The sequence below is a fragment of the Mugil cephalus genome, chromosome 8 (genome assembly GCF_022458985.1).
Source record: "Mugil cephalus isolate CIBA_MC_2020 chromosome 8, CIBA_Mcephalus_1.1, whole genome shotgun sequence".
Lineage (NCBI taxonomy): Eukaryota > Metazoa > Chordata > Actinopteri > Mugiliformes > Mugilidae > Mugil > Mugil cephalus.
In genome coordinates this window covers 17,432,061-17,448,853 of record NC_061777.1, presented here as the reverse complement: position 1 = coordinate 17,448,853, position 16,793 = coordinate 17,432,061, and the positions used below count along the sequence as shown (strand labels likewise).

The following is a 16,793-nucleotide window of genomic DNA, read 5'->3' as shown; positions in this document are numbered from 1 at the left end:
ATTCATTAGCGAAGGACTAATGGAATCTTAATGGAAGCTTTAAATGATAGCACCTTTTGTGCCTTGTTTTTTCTTTTGATTTATAAAAGACACTTTAATAAACTTATAAGTAACACTGGTGAGATTTTAAAGGAGAGAAGTTAAAAGAGAGGTCAGTTTGCTTGGCATTAAAATTCGTGTATGAACTAACTTCCTCTGCTCTGTTTTAGAATCTAGTAAATGCCAAACTTTATGGTGTAAAATACCATCTTTATAAGACAGCGCCCCCTCTAAAATCTGGGTTGGTGTTTGTGTGTTTGTGTGTGTGTGTGTGTGTGTGTGAAAGCGTGCACTGTCCTGAGACAGTTCTCCTCCCCAACCAATCCACTACTCTGGGCCCAGGAAGCTGGGCCTATTGCCATTTTCAGAGCCTGCCCACACGTCCGCCCGCCGCCCACCAGGAAGAGGAAATTAGAACCATTCCATCCTGTCATTGCTCCGCCACCAGAACACACGAGGAAGAGAGAGGTTTTACGCACACATACACACTCACCCACATACCCTAACTTATTCATGCTTTGACAGCATTCTCTTCCTATCTGTTGATACTGGGATTGGGATAAAGACACACATAAAATTAGCTTTAGTAACAGTATTAGTGTACTCTGTTACAGAGCACATGTTTAATCTCCAGGGAGGAGCCAAGAGGAGGAAGCAAAACCTTAACAAGCTCTCCGGAAGACTGGTGGGATAGTCCAACCACTCCCTTCAGTACCTCTGCTTTGCATGTGTATTTGTGTGTGCATGCGCACGTGTTTGTCTGTGTGTGTGTGTGTGTGTGTGTGTGTGTGTGTGTGTGTGTGTGTGCATACGTACAAAGTGAGGCTTAAGGGATGGAATAGCACTCACTGCCTTCCCAAACGGGGGCGAGTATTAGGAATGAGAACCAAATAAACTTACTTCCAGACGCACCACCGCCACCACAGCAACACAGCTCACTCCCCAGTTCATTTTTACAATCTGTCTTACTACACTGTTGTGTGGGCCTTTCTTGCGGTCCTGCACTGTTGCTATAATTTCCAGCCTGCTAGTGTGAAGAGCAGAGCTAGGTCAAATAATAAAAAAAAATGTTACAGGGCACTGGACTTTATCTGCCCGGAGTGTCATATAGATTTACCACATCGGGGAGATGAAGCCACCAAACGGAACGGAACTGCCTTTACAATACTGTCCTGTGATTTGCATTGAAATGAACTGGTCTCATGCAAAGAATTTCCATCGTTCGGCTACTCTAAACAAATTTTTACGTTTATCTGGTCTGTTATAGAAAGATATTAAAAACCAACCCTTATCTATAAGAGTGACACTATAATTCAAGAGTAGGAAAAGTCAAGACGGACTTACTTTTTCAGGGGGTCAATGACAGTCTTCTGGATCTGGTTGACCTGTAATTAAAAAACAGTCGTTACCTTATGTGACTCACCTCCACATCAAGGGAATTGATAATACAAATTGTTACTTGTCAGCGTTAGTTACATTAGAGTCAGAACCAAACAGCTTCTACACACATTGCTCATTAGCTGCAATGTAATGCCGGTGCGCAAACATCAACAATTGTGTATATTTCAAACAGAGCACTCAAGAAAAAGGGGAGGGGTGGGGGCTCGCAAAGAAACTTTCGTGACGTTGACTCTTTTATTGCACACAAGCCCCGAGGAGAAATCCCTGAATATTCATCGAGCTCGCGATACAAAAGGATGGAACTGTCAGGGGAGGGACATGAAAGAAAAACCCAACTGATTTCAAATCCTGTGGAGGGTGGGCTGCCTTACAAGATGAAAGTTCTTTACAAACAAACATTTTAACAATAACAGTTTATATTTTCTTGCATTCTCCTTCTGGTTGCCAGAAACGACAGGGGAGGGAAGGAGGGGAAGAGGGGGTGTTAAATGGAAGTAAACGAACATCTCATCTCGGGGCCTCCAGCCCCAGCGCAAAGTCTCATCGACAGAAGTTGGTGCACAATTAATAAAGTTTCCAGCGTCATTTACATTGCAGATTAAAAACGACTGTTTCTAGTAGATCTGTAAGCGATCAAGTCAAGTGAAAAGCAAATGCTTGGAACAGAACAGAATGTAAAGCAGTGAGATGTGAAGTGACAGCTGCATGAAAATAGTGAGCGGCTCCACTAATCATATGTTCACTTACTATTGGAAGGACGTTCAATCACACAACAACAAGGAAGCAGGATCGCAGCTGTGCTTTGTAATAAATGCCCTGACCATCTACGAGAACATACAACAACACTCGCCGCTTCACACAGGCAGATTTCCAAGTACAAAATGGTTGATTGTGGTTTGAGGGAAAAACAGAGAACCAATAACAAATAAGTACATGGGAATTCACATTTTCTTTGTTTTACATATTCACACCATCTCCCCCCTCCCCGACTTGAGCTGTGCTGCTGCTTCTAAGGTGAGAGCATGCAGCGAGGAGGGAGAAGAACAGCGGCAGATTTGCTTAAGCATGCTGGTGCCCTCTACCCTCTGCCCCTTCCCACAGAGAGGGGGGGGGGGGGAGGCAGAGCTATTCCTTGGAGGCCCCGCAGAGCCTGAGGCCGACGCTCAAGCAGCAGTCTCCATCAGTGAGTCACGGGGCAGAGGCCATCCCGGCACACAGGCCTCCCAAAAATACACACAGATCGCAGAGGAAATCAATATCCCTCCAAACGGAGCATCCTCTACCGCGCTGCCGCCATCTACACTGGGGCTCAGCTTCGGCAGCAGTGCGCCGGCGGGGCTGTGCGCCCTACTCAGCCCCAGAAATAAACACACAGACCTGGGCCACTGCTGCCTTCATTATCGCTGCACGTTTTATCTGCTGGCTCTCTCACTCGCGAGGCCCGCGGCGGAACATCTCGTCTCAACACGAAGAAGAGCAAAGGGTGGATGCTTTTGTGTCTGTTTTGCTGGAGCAATAAGGTTTCGCTGCTAGTGCCGTCAGAATCAACAGTCAGCTTGAAGGGAGAAGTTAAGAGTAGCGTTCGAATGAGCTGTGCTGGAGTTTTAACACCTAGCAAACCTTGAGGTGATGCGCGCACACACACACACAGCAGACTGACCAGAAAGAACTCGCAATCGCTATTTTGCCTTTAGCTCACTTTTAGCCACTCTACAAAGGGAGACGCACAGCCCAGCGCAGACCTGGAACTGAACATTGTGTTAAGGCGAGGATTTTTATTTAGTAAGACTGAAAGTAGTGCAGAGAATATCAGGTTTGACCTAGCTGTCAAAATCCACTCCGGATGAAAGTGTGTTACAAAAAAAAAAAAAAAAAAAAAACTCTCACAGAGCAACTACGGCAATGCAGTTGGTGACTGTTGTCCTTTACAAGTGAGAAACTGTGCTGGGATCAAAAGCACCCGACTGAATCACTTTCAAACACATCTCAGTCATGGTGCCAAACAGGGAAAAGCACAACATATAGCTAGTACATTTATCTACTACTGAAAGACTGTGAAGATATTATCCTTCCCCTGGATAACATCTTAATAGTCTGACTTAAACCGGGAGGTGAAAGCCTGAAGCTCTTTATGAAGGTTACAATTTTAGCCAGAAGGAAAAGAATGAGCAGGGAGGCTTTGGTGCTTAAGACACATTCAAACTAGTCTTTAAACCTGACATGGAAAGAAATGGATGGATTTACTACTCAACCTTAGATCACAGTCAAATGAGCACAGCGGCAGCACCGCTTAATTTTTTATTTTTATACAATGAAAAGTGAGAAGGCAAACGTGATATTGTATAAGATCAGAAGAATGTAGAAGTGCTCCATCGTGAAAACAGTCAACTGGAGTTCTCCTCCTGGGCACTGAACCAAGCCAAGTCCTGGAACATACGCACCCCGGGTCGCAAACCCACACGCTGAGTCCAACCTACATTTTACTTTGTCTAGTCACTCAAAATGGCTCCTGTAAAATTTGATGAGCTATGAGCAAAGCCAATCTGAACGCCTGGTATGTTGAAGCCGAGAAGGCAAGGAAAAGGAACAAAAGTTATTCACAACAGAATAGTTGCGTAAACTCCACCCTACACTTTTAGCATATTCAAAACAATAATTTCTCTGTGTGACGTTAGAGTCACTTTGTGATGAAGAGAAAAGAAAGTTGGACAGATAGCTTATCCAGCTTACTTTGCGATCAAATCCACTTTGAGACGTATTTTAATTGAGTTTGAGTTAGCACAAACATAGCTGCTAGCTTAAGTAACTTTTCAAAAGAAAGTGAGTCCCATTTGTGAGGTTTACTATAAATCACTATGTACATTTCCAGATGACAGATGGTTAGTGATTCCTGAGAACAGTTTCACCACAGAATAATAACATTATCCATTGGTTTTAAGAGATATTAACTTTTTCCCTTGTTATACTGTTGGTTGTGAAATCATTCTGGTCCACAACAAAATATCAAAAGAAAGGGGAATATTTTTGAGGCAACAAATGTGAAAAGCCTGGAACACCTACTGGCAGGGCAATGAGTCAAGAAATCACAGATGGAAAAAAAGTCAATCGGTGTATGCCTTAGTGTGATCTCCTGTGTTCTCGCCCGTGTTTTTTTTCCCTCTTTAAATGTCTACTGTTCACGGAGTAGTGCCTTGAGGATGCACACATGCGGTGCCACTATGATTCACATTATAACTACCTGTGGCGATGATTCTAATCAAACTCTGAAGTGCACCCAGCAAATAAACTGAAGAGGTCTGAGAGCCAAAGAAGAGATTTCCACAAAGTATCGCTGTGAAAGAACAAGCATGAGTATCATGTATTGCTTACAGGTCTGGAAAGAAATGTCTTCCTATCTGCGGTTGGCCCTTAGGACAAAACACACAAGAAAGAGAAGAAACGCTGCAAACATCTGAAGGCAAACACCGAATATGTAAAACAAGAGGGGAAATGCACAATTGTTTTGGCGAAATTAGCATCTATCACTTAATCTGTGGATTAGGTCTAAAACTCTGGTCTTGACGTGATGAAAGAGGAAGCGAATAGATCATATGTGGTGATCCACCGATGCAGAACTGTGTTAAATTGATGCTATGTTTTTGTTTCAGTAAATACTACAAGTAACACAATAGACGTGTGCACAAGCTGTGAGTTACTATTGTATAGTTTGTGGCAGAGCAGGTTTTCATGTTGAGAAAAGGCCTTTCTATTGTACGAGTTATTCTAGACACCAGTGACTCACAAATGCATCAGTTTCACAGCTGATAACCAGTAGCTTGAGCTTATAGAGGATGATACCACAGATGCTTTTCAAAAACAGCAGAAGGAAAGACATACGGATAGTTTTCAGTCCACGGGCAGCAAAATATTGACAAATGTAAAAACATGTCCAACGTTTTCAACAAGACCTTGTCTAGGTTCCTATTTTGTGTGTCAGATAAAAACATTTCACCTGGCACTGTTCTATTAGCAGTGCAGAGAAAACAGAGAACAGACTGAGATTAAATGCTAAAAATGTTAATTGTGGGAATGAGTCTGACCTTTTCCTGGTTGAAGGCGTCCATCCTTCTCATGGCTGTGTCTAAAGAGGTCATGGACTCCAGGAAGGCTTGGTCCTGCTCACACAGCGGGTTACTCAGCAGGTCCGCAGAGATTTTTACCGCTGCTTTGGACATGGCTGGCAAGACAAATATACACACAAACACAAAACAAAGAATACTGTTAAACCATGATTTATTATATATAGTAATATAGTAAATCACACACACTGCAGACCATAAACTGTTTACTGAAGATGGCCCTATCTAAACATTTAAATCTAATTCAGGACAGAATTTTACACGATTCTTGAACTGCGGCGGCATTTTGGGGGATTAAATCGAGGCTTTAAGTGTCTCATCAGTCTGATGCGTTTGTATGTGGTAGCGTATTTTATTCTTTTGGGAAAGAGTAGAATGGCACAGTGCTGCCCTCATTCTAAATATGTGAGGGGGTGGTGGGCCTGCTTGCCGTACTGAATATTCACAAGTGCACCAAGAATCTCTGCCACGATTCTACACTGACAGCACCAATTACCGTTAATCTGCACTCATGCCACTTTGTTTAGACACAGAGCACATATCAGATTATGGCTTCAATGTCAAAATAAATGAGCTGCACTAAGGAGATGCATGCCGACAAGAGGAACTGAACTGAAAAGGGGGCTTTATGGAGATCCGGGACAATCGCTGGTCTTTTTTAACACACGCTTGGGATTCACTAATTTCCAAATAGGCAATTATCACAGTGAGGTGTGTCTGCATCTCTTTACATGTGAATGTCTAAAGAATAACTTTGTCTGATATGACTGAGAAATGTGTTGATTTTGGGGTCGGGAAAAACAAGAGGTGACCTGAGGGGGTTAGAAGTGATCAAACAAGTGAAACCTTGAGAGGAAGAGTTAATGCAGAGTTATGCCTGCTAATTTATTTGACTGCTGTTATTTAACCTAATAAAAACTGTGAGCCGCGCAACGCGATATCATTGCTCCTTGCTCAACGATTGTTCACAAGTTCAACGGAGCTCCGCATATCACCACGGCCAGTACGGAAAGCAGTGTATTAGACGGCGTGTTGACATGCAGAGTAGGTCCAGTTCTTTGTTTGTTAGCAGTCGGTGTGGATGGGACCTGTGCAACAGATGGAATCCATTAACGATAATGAGACCCTGACAGCTATGACACTTTGATGATGCAGACATCCATATTCCAGAGCACAAAGGAGAGGAAATGAAGAAGCCTCTCGCTGCTCCATCCGTCCCCGCTCTTCCACCCCCACAACTGACTACTTACCACAGGCCATGTCTACCGCTACTTCCAAAAACAAATTGAAAACCAAAAAATAAGCAACTAAATGTGGAGTAAATAAAGTTTCTGTGGAAGACAAATGCACGTGTAAATGATGCCAGACACGGTACAAAAGTTGAGTCCTAACTGAATAATAGGGCTTTGAGAAAAAGACAAAACACACGAGCTTCTACGGCCTGAAAAAGCCTAGAAAAGAAGATTAGGGAGGATCATTTTTTCTCATCTCATTTGACAAGTTGTTTAGCTAACACACCACAAACAAACCAAGACAATCAAACATCTTTGTAGGCCCGAAAACCTGCCAAGCAACATCAAGTATGCTGGCGAACAAGTGGGGATCTATGGCACACCGGCAGGTAACGCACAAGCTGGTTACAGAACACACCTAGATCAGCCTCAGTGCTTTTCTTCATGTCTTTGTGAAGCTTTTTCGTCTGATCCTCGAGTCTGTGGGACAAGCAGAAGAATGATTATCAGATAGGTTTTCATTTAGTAGTAGAGCAAAACAACAACTGTCTGATTAATTAACAATAATAATGTACACTTTAAAAAAAAAGTATTTCATTCACTCCAAACATGGTCATGTGGACAAAAACAGAAACACAGAAAAACACAAACTTAGGAAAAGAAATTAGTGTACTAAAAAATATGGTTTGAGACGGAATTACACATTTCACTGACTCCACATAAAATCTGTTAGCTAATTAACAATACAGGGAATTCTTCTTGTTACTGTCAACTACATTTCCGCTCAAAAGCATTAATGTCTTCGATCATTCCACCGCACATATTCCATTGATGGGTGTTAAAAATGGCAATTACCAGATTATGGAGGCTGGAAACACATGCCATTCATTATATCAATTAAGGCAAACAAGCGGTTCAGAATCTCCCCTGAGACCGCTATCATATCGCTTCTCCCGGTTTGATGAAAAATGCGATGTGGTGGGGTTTCACTCCCGTCATTGCTTTTCGAGGATTATATTAAATAGAAAGACAGTCGCTGTAACCCCTTTGGATTTCTGATGTCGCCAGTGGCCAAAAGATTTACAGGTATTGGTATAACAGATTCGACTCTTTCAGAGCTACAAACCAAAAAAATGTAAGTCAGGTTCCTCCAAGTTCAAGGTTTTAGAACTTTTTTTTGTTGTTCTGCAGCAGTGGATTACTCCAGCATACTCAGAACTGTGTAAACTGTTATATTTAAGTGCTGTTTTTATTATTGTGTGCTAATCTAATGCGAACAGTCAGGTGGCTAAATTTCATAATCAAGACACCATTGATCCTCTCAGCAAAAAGGTCAAATCAAAACATGCAACATTCTCCTGCAGCATTAGCAGATGGTGTGTGAAGTCGCTGAAAACCATCAACAATTGTAGCAACAACCTAACATGTCTGGTTTAGCAGCTCGTGTAAGATTGCATTTGGATTGCAGCAGCTTTGAATTTAGATGGTTCATATGTATTTGCGATTTAATTTATTTATTTATTCAACAAAGGGCTAGTAAACAAAACTGTTAATTTTTTCTATCTTGTCCTTCTCCTTTTTGTTTGCCTTGACATTTTTTTAGCGTTTTATACTAAATCGCCACGGACCAGCTGAAGGTTGCTCCAAAAATGTCATTTGCAGTAAATGATGTAACTTCATTCCCTAGTTTCACACAACAGGGGAAAAAAACACTGTCAGAACAATCTCCACAGTAACTTCTTGTGTCCCTCTCACCAATTAGATGTAACTGGGTCTCACAAGCCTCATCACCCTTAGTCTTAAGTAATGAAAATATACTGTTGCATTTCAAATATTAAAAATCAAATCAGTTTATCAGCAACAGCCCAGGCACGACTGAGGCATTTTCACATAACTTCATGGCTCCTCCGTTCTTCGACAGCATATTTTGCCCAGTGAGAACATTTTTAGCGTGCATGTGTAACAGGGCACGAGTTTGGGGCATTCAAACTTTCCTGTTTTGTTGAGAACATCTGAAGAGCATTTAAAAGTTGACCTAAGAGACAGAATTTCCATGCCGCTATCGAATTACAAATCTGCATTGAGTCATACCTGCAACCAGAAAATTGCTTCTAAAGTTGTTTAAAACATCTGGAAATATTTATATGCGGACTGTTTTATTATTTCTGTTTATGCGCTTACAGCAAGCAGAAGCAGAAGAAATCCTACTATATAACTTTGTACTGAATGCAATAGGGAATTCCAGAAAAAAAATAAATAAATGAACACGAATATAACGTCTTGTAGCCTTGGCTGACAGAGGCGACACTTAACAGTGACGAAAGAAAACAAATCTGAGATGAAGAAAATAACAGCGTAGTGGCAAAACCCTGCCAATCATGAAGACTGGGTTGCAGGATAGTGGGAGAAAGCATATGTAAACAAACCAGCACGCTCTGAGACCAATGCCTGTACGCTCAAAATGTGTTCGTGTAGTGCTTGTTTGTGCATGTGAAACTCGTGTTGCAGACACTGCCTCCTACTTAAAAATGTGTTGCACAATACTGTTGCGTCTTCCCTACTCCGTCAGCGCTGGCAGTGAGAGAGTCACTCTGGACGAGTGCCAGGTGAGCCTGGAGTCTCTTTCCAAAAGGTGCTAATAGAGCGACCTATTAAAACAGCTGCTGCTCTTTGCCCCGATGCCCCTACGGCCCGAGCAGCCACAATCATCAGCGCCTGGTGAAAACTGAAAAGGCAGCGGTGTGATTTTTAAGGCTTCTGAGCACAAACCCTGAGTATGTCGCGAGATAACTAACAGGTTTTCCACCATATTTGACCATTCACACCAGATTCCTGGAGCACAAGAATCAGGTCACACACAGTAGAGTCGTGCTGAAACCAAGAATTAAACTAGACGTTAGTATTTATCGAGTTGTTTTCACATGATAAAATGGAATCATTTTTTTTTTTTATCTTACAGCAAGTTGATCTCAAAAAGTTGGCAGATGTTGGCAGCCAGGTAGCAAGTGGATAGTTCATTAAACACAATTATTCAAATGGTGATTTTCACAAATACGATCTCCAGGTGACTTTTATTTGTTAACTATCACTATAAAATGTTTTTCATCAGGTGGACAAATTGTGAAAACAGATTTGTTTATGTGTATCAAGAATAATGCTTTTAGGCCTTGATTTGATATGGATCTCTAGGGTGGAGAACCTAAATGTCTGTACACGCCTGCTGCTCTGACTCATCTATAAGGTCTATTGGCACCACACCTTCCCGATAAAGGGCCCTCCTACTCAAAAAAAACTGAGAAGAAAATGCTCCCACTCATTTTGCTGGGCCTTCAGGGAGTTTCTACAACCTCAGCAATGCTAAAGGCCGTTGTTCAGAGATGTGAGGTCTCAAGCTTTCCTTCATTTCAGAGAAACAGTGAAATAATAACTTTATAAATTGTGGGTTTTTTTTTCTTTTCTCAAAAGAATCTCAAGAAGGTCTACTTCTCAACATTTCAAACTTCAACATAGCTGGAAAATGGATTTTCTCACAGTTGAATGTTGAGAATAATAAGTGATCAATAAGAGACATAAGAGTGCATTTTACATGCATGAACCCGAAATACCAGTGTAATTAAACACTGCTGTTGTTGATGTTGATTCTGAACAAAATGATCAAACATCAAAGTATACTGTACATAAAGAAACACATATAGGAACCTAAGCAACTGTCCAACTTATAAACTTTCATTCAAAGAATAAACTTACTTTTGGAGTTTTTCATATTCTCGTTCAAAGTCTCTTTCAACCTGAAAAAATAAAATAAAATAAAAATTCAGGTATGTTAACATTCTCTTTTAAGACAAATTGAAATGGAAGAATAACAGAAAACGTTAAGATATATAATACATGCTATAAGATATAGATATATTTGTTTTTGGGTTTTTTTTTGGAATGAATGAATGAATGTTGTTATAAGCTCAGGGCATTGAACCACTCAGTTATCTTTAATGCCCATCTTTACCTGAGAAATAACAGGGCACTGTACTTTGACACAGCTGACACTAGCTGACCAGTCTAGAAATACCCACTGTGCTGGACTGAATGGGGACATAGCTTGTGCCACCATATCAAGCAAGTTACTAAGGCCTCACGGTTCCTGTGTTATGGTTCTGTGGGCTCCAGGATTTACCCACAGTGACCCAAACAATGAAGAACCCAGCTGACACTTTGTCACTACTGGATCATCTACCCAAGCTTCCTCTAACCCACTACATGTTTTTTTAGCTTAGGATGACACAGGAAGCTAGAAACACAGTTTTCAGACTGAGTTTCCAGCTGCCGTGTCGTGCCACAGACCCATTATAGTGGAAGTGGTTTTCTCCAGTTAGGAGAACACCTACTCACTGTCACTTCAAGGTAACCACCTCTGCCCCCTACAATGGCTTTGACAAATGGGCATCCAATAAGCCTGTTGGTTGTGGCACACGCATGACAGTATTTAGACTACTATTCTTGTTGTATATGCCATTAGCAGTTGCCGCCAAACCTTAACATGTGTACTTTAAAAAAAATAAATAAATTATAAAAAATACAAGCTCAACATGTGTTTTATAATTTAGGCATTTTTTGAGTCATGTGTGAACAAAGTGAACGTTTCTAATGACTTACAGTTTTAGAGACAATCTGTTTTTTCGGTTGTCCAATCTTGAAGGGAATCCTGAAAAGACACAAAAAGCAATGAGAGGTGACAGACATAATTAACTGGAAAACGACGACGTAAAAGGTGAGATTGTCAAACGTCTAGATTGTCATCAGTTGCATGATGCCCGACTAAAGGTCAGTGCAGGTCTTGGGATGAACAACTGCCTCTTTGAGATGCCTGAAATAGACAATCTGAGGCTGTTAATCCGTGTTCCTCTCAAGTATGCAGTCAGTGCCATGTAATTTAACTTCATGTCATCACTGATCACATCTGGCTTCGATTGCAAGTGGATATCACTCAACAGAAGTGGTTGTCTCCTCTTCTCTGGGTGGTTATGCTGCATGACCCCGGCTGGCATCCTAACACAGATGCTATATTGTGTATCGGGAAAATAGTGCGCCTTTTCCAGGATACAAGGCAGACACCCTTGTATACTAGGACTCAAAAGGACACCATCGGGACAACAATCCAAAACAGACAGAAGACCAAAACATGCCATGAGATTTAATGCATCTGCAATAGTTGAAAGCAATTTTTAGGATGAAGTACAACTTTTCTTTACTTACGAAAGATTCTATTCCCCTCGCCTGGCTTTGGTAAAAGAAAAAGAAACATGTTCCCCCTTAGTTAAAACACGATCTTTTATTCCTATTTCAAAACCTTTCCCATGCCCTAATAAGTTGCTGCGAAGCATCAGAGTGCCGTGAGATGGAAAAACACTGCCTTGCCAATGTGATTGGCTGCAGGTTGTCATTGATGTGGCACTAATGGTCTGAAATCTAAGCTATATGATGGACAGTTGCTGCTGACAGGCAGGGTGAGGCAGCAGCTGCGTCAAAAGAAAGGTGTGTAGACTAATGAGATGGAAAAGAGAGGGTGTGATGTAGGGCCTCGTTGTGCAACCGGGGAATGCTACTGATGTGTGAGGAAGATCCGTTTGATGACAGCTCAATCATGTAACTCAACATGGTCAAATAACAGCAGGATTAATCCAGTGAAAAAAACTGTGTCACTGGTGGCTCAGGAATCAAGATTTTATGATTTCAAGTTATATTCGGTATCAATTGCCATGGCCTCGTTTTAAATAAAGAGCACAGAGTAAATCAATATTCAAACACACACTTCAGTCACCGGTATCGAAACCGATCACTAATGTGTAAAGTTTTTTTCTGTTCCGTTCTGCTGTTCTTGGCTCAGGGAAGCAGTTTCACCTACTGTGTAATCATTCAGGTGAGCAATAATGGAAAATAACAACAGGAATTACTAAGCATCTTACGTGACTCACCTTTCTCCAAGTACCTCGTAGGTAGGTACGGTACACTATGACGTCACACTAATTATAACCCTTGCGCATGCAGTGGTCTTTGAAATTGTTTGGGATTCCTTTCTCACCATGCAACAGTTGCATAATTTAACAGTTGCTTTTTGTTTTGTTTTTTTCCATATAGACTGGAGATCAAACAGTGCTCTGTCACCGCAACAACAACTAGAGGCGGACTCCCACAGTCACACTGCGTCTTGCAAGATCAGTTTTCAACATGTTTTAGGACAAAACCACCACTTGAGATTCAGTTCAGGCCTGTCAGTCACATTCAAACCAATCTGCAAATGTTAATGACTTGCTGTCCACAAAAAAAAGTTTTCAGTATTGATTACGTATCCCATTAATGTATCGACGTACTGGACATTGCAACTGTTCAGCTGCTCATGTGGAACGTGCTCACATGATTTATAAGATGTTTGCCTGCATTTCCTAATTTCTGTGACCGTTAAATCCAAACTACAGGTAAAAATAACAACTACACAATGCTTCACAAGCGTTGTATATACAGAACAATAATTGGTTGTTATACATAATATTACCGGTATAAAATGCTAAACGAAACGTATGACTGTTTTAGTGTGCATGTGTAATGCAGACGACTTCTAATTAAATAGATAATCTATAACTGGACTTTGACAAGCGTGACATCCACAACAACAAACCAATAGGAGAGTTCAGTATAAACATTGCAACAGAGCTCCAACACTGCCATCAATACATCATGAAATCAGATACTTAAATTGTTTCTTTCAGTCGTCTTATTTTGCTATATTTTGGCAAGGACGGGAACCAGGATTGATTTCTAGAGTATTTGTCTAACTACGTTAGGGTGGATGTTTACCTTTAACGTACCAAAGAATGTAGCGGATTTGGTTTGAAAAACCGTGAACTCGAAAAATGTTATAGATTCAGTGTATATGCACTTTTACAAAGAGCCAAAGAGAAGTGGTCACTCTCTCCGGCTGTTCATGAGAACTGGCAAACACACAGAGAGAAGTGTGCTTCGGGGAGGGAGAGGGAAACTGCAAGCAGAGCGAGAGAACGAGAAAGAGGGAGGATGGTAGTGACTGTGAGAATCATTTTTAATGTTTCTTCACACAGCATTATTTCTGGGGCTGTCACATTTAGAAACATTGGTAAGTCCAGTCCTGTGAACCCGGAGCCCAGTTTCTGACATGGCAAAGGCTCGGCCACAAGGCAGCTGAAGACAGAAAAATTGTGTGTTATATAAACTGAAGTCAAACATTTTCGGAAAACCAACCTTAAGCCAAATGATGGCAAGTGTGGTTAGATGCATCATCTTCACACAAACACGAGATACACATAAAAACTGCTCTTTTGTATAGATGCTGTTTGACATCATCAATAAATTCGGTCCACTTGCAGTTACAGCACTTATTATCTTATCTTTCGCTGTCATAGGATATACGTCACCACCGCTGGGCAAGGACGTAGGCATGAACAAAGACATAACAGTCTTCTCTTTCCGGCACACATTATTCACCCACTGGAAAAAACGACGGCTTTTCACAAAAACTGCAAATGTGTACACCATTAGGAAGCTAGAGCATCATTCGACCTCGGATATTCCCTGGAGCACAGAGGGCTGGTTGAAGATGTTGGGAGGCAGAATTGTTCTGACGATGACCCCAAAGTCAAACCTCTCACGTCATAGAAGCAAGTGTGCAGGCCCTGCTGGAATGTATCAGTCAGCAGCGTGCATGAAGGACTCTTTTCATTGGTCAAACACTCCTCTCTTGACCTTGTGTTTGGCAGTGCGTGCTGGTAAAAGTGTCGCTTGCCAGCTATTGACTGTGTGACTGAACCGAGTGATGCCATCCTGCTTACTTGACTAGCGTCTTGGTTGAAAAACGATACTCAGTCTGTGTAATGTATTATAAAGGGAGTTTATATACATATACGTCAGAGAAAAAAAGTTAGGTTTCTCCTCATTTCCTCCTTTGAGCTGCATTCATGAATTCTGAGGAGCAAGCAGCGAATAACGCTAAACTTGTTTTTCAACTACACACAATGGACGACTGGCATGATAAAACGCCTGCATACGTGTAATAAAAACAATCAGCTATAGTCATATATGAACCCTGAGTGACACAATAAACTTTGTAGCAAGGGTTGGTTTCATTGACCTCATAACACAAAGGCCCGAAATGTAAAGATGCATGCCTCAATATTCATAATGGCAATTTCTTTGAACAAAAAGCTCTGAAAACGGCGAGAAAGAGGTAAGAAAGTTCTCAGATAACAAAATCCACAGACTCCGCTAAAACCTGCCCAATCAATGTAAACTACTGTTCGCACCACCTGTCGTTAACCAGTTAATGTAATCCCTTCATCATCTGTGGCTCCAAAAAATAAAAACACATTACGCAATGATAAATGTAATGCTAACCAATATTGTATTCTTTGAAACCAACTAATACTTTCATTATTGATTTTTTTTCATGCTTATTTTATAAATACATTTGCAATTAATAAGAGAATAAACTGAATAAAACAACAGAGGACATCTTGACGTGTCTCTGTTGAAGTCTTCTGTTGTTAATCAGAGAAACAACAATAAGTGTTGAGTGCAAACCTATGATACAAACTAATGTCTTGATGCAATAAAGTCATATGTATATACCAAGTTATTCACCAGTTAATAAGGTACACTACTGCAAACCAACAAATCTAATTAACAGACTTGGACTAAATCTCAACTTCATGGCTGTTATTAATGTTTAGTTTATGTTGGGGGGAAAAAAACAAAACAATGTAAATAGGTGGTAATGCAACTGTACAATCAGATTGGGGTTATGTTAAACTGCATTGAATTTAAGTGTTTTTCTTGTTTAGCCATATCCAATTGAAATGGGTAGGTTCAAATGCTAAATACCATAAGCTTCATGAAGCAAAGGTTTTATTAAGAGAAGTAGTGTGCCTAATGAACTGGCATATTTCAGTAGACCAAACCTGGGGCATCCAAAACATCTGTCTTGTGTATTATCTTGTGATTACCTACCTACCTACAGATTGCTGTTATGATTTAACATGAGTGTCAACATACTGACCTATTCATAGACTAATATACCATACACCCTTTTCAGTTTTCAGTACTCATATCTGTAGATGGGAATGCAAATAACAAACATTTAATCTCATGTTTAACTGTGCCTGCACTTCATATTGGACTGTTGATCAAATCCCTTTAAATAGCTTCACCACTGACCCTGCTGACCTATATAAATAAATAAATAGCTACACCGTGTTTCCAGGTTATGCCAAAAACACTATTTGGGCTTCTTACTAATAGATACGCAGCTATAACTTCGAGCAGTGGTTAATTCTCTGTCTTTAGGAAATTTGCTCGTTATTTTCGGTAAAACTTAACAGGCGGCGAACAGCAGCTAACGTTAGCTACCAGATATTATACATGTAGCTAGTTACACGACTTTGATAAACATCGCCCGAAGTTAACTGACCTGACTGTCTGCAACAGACGCCGCTTTGCCAGCAAATGTTTTAAACAAACCGCCTTGTGCAAACGATTCCCCCAAACGAACATATATCAGTAACCAGCGGATGTATTTTTCGTGGAACAGCTGAGTTCAACAAGCTCGAGCTAATTCCTGCTTTACTTTACTGTTTGTGTAGCGCTCCCGGGAAGTAGTCGGAGCCCGGTCGACAAGCAAGTCTTAAAATCATTCACACATTGATTCTTTCACGTTATACTTCATTCTAGTACACCCTATCAGTCGTGTAGCCAAGATACATACCAGCTCATTTTGAGTGGACTTTTTATTCCGGTCTCAGTGGGTAAGTTTTATATTCTTCCGAGAACCATCCCGTCCAACCAGGCAACAGTCGGACATTAAACAGGAAGTCCGGAACTGAGGAGCTCGTGTTTCCAGGAAGTTTTTTTTTTTTTTTTTTTTTTTTTCTGACTTAGACGGTGAAATGAAAAGAAAAAAATATCTAATCTACTAATATAGTAA

General features: G+C 40.9%; 1 protein-coding gene across 1 annotated transcript in view; it reads right to left on the bottom strand.

Moving 5' to 3' along the window:
- Window positions 1-16,793, bottom strand: part of bin3 (bridging integrator 3) — a 24,915-nt gene extending 8,122 nt beyond the window's left edge. The window contains exons 1-6 of the mRNA XM_047593166.1: window positions 16,575-16,793; window positions 11,441-11,489; window positions 10,538-10,578; window positions 7,209-7,270; window positions 5,520-5,656; window positions 1,384-1,424 (exon numbers count right to left, since the gene is read on the bottom strand). Of these exons, the coding sequence (XP_047449122.1) occupies window positions 1,384-1,424; window positions 5,520-5,656; window positions 7,209-7,270; window positions 10,538-10,578; window positions 11,441-11,489; window positions 16,575-16,582 (338 nt within the window). The 5' untranslated portion in view covers window positions 16,583-16,793. The remainder of the gene's footprint in view (window positions 1-1,383; window positions 1,425-5,519; window positions 5,657-7,208; window positions 7,271-10,537; window positions 10,579-11,440; window positions 11,490-16,574) is intronic.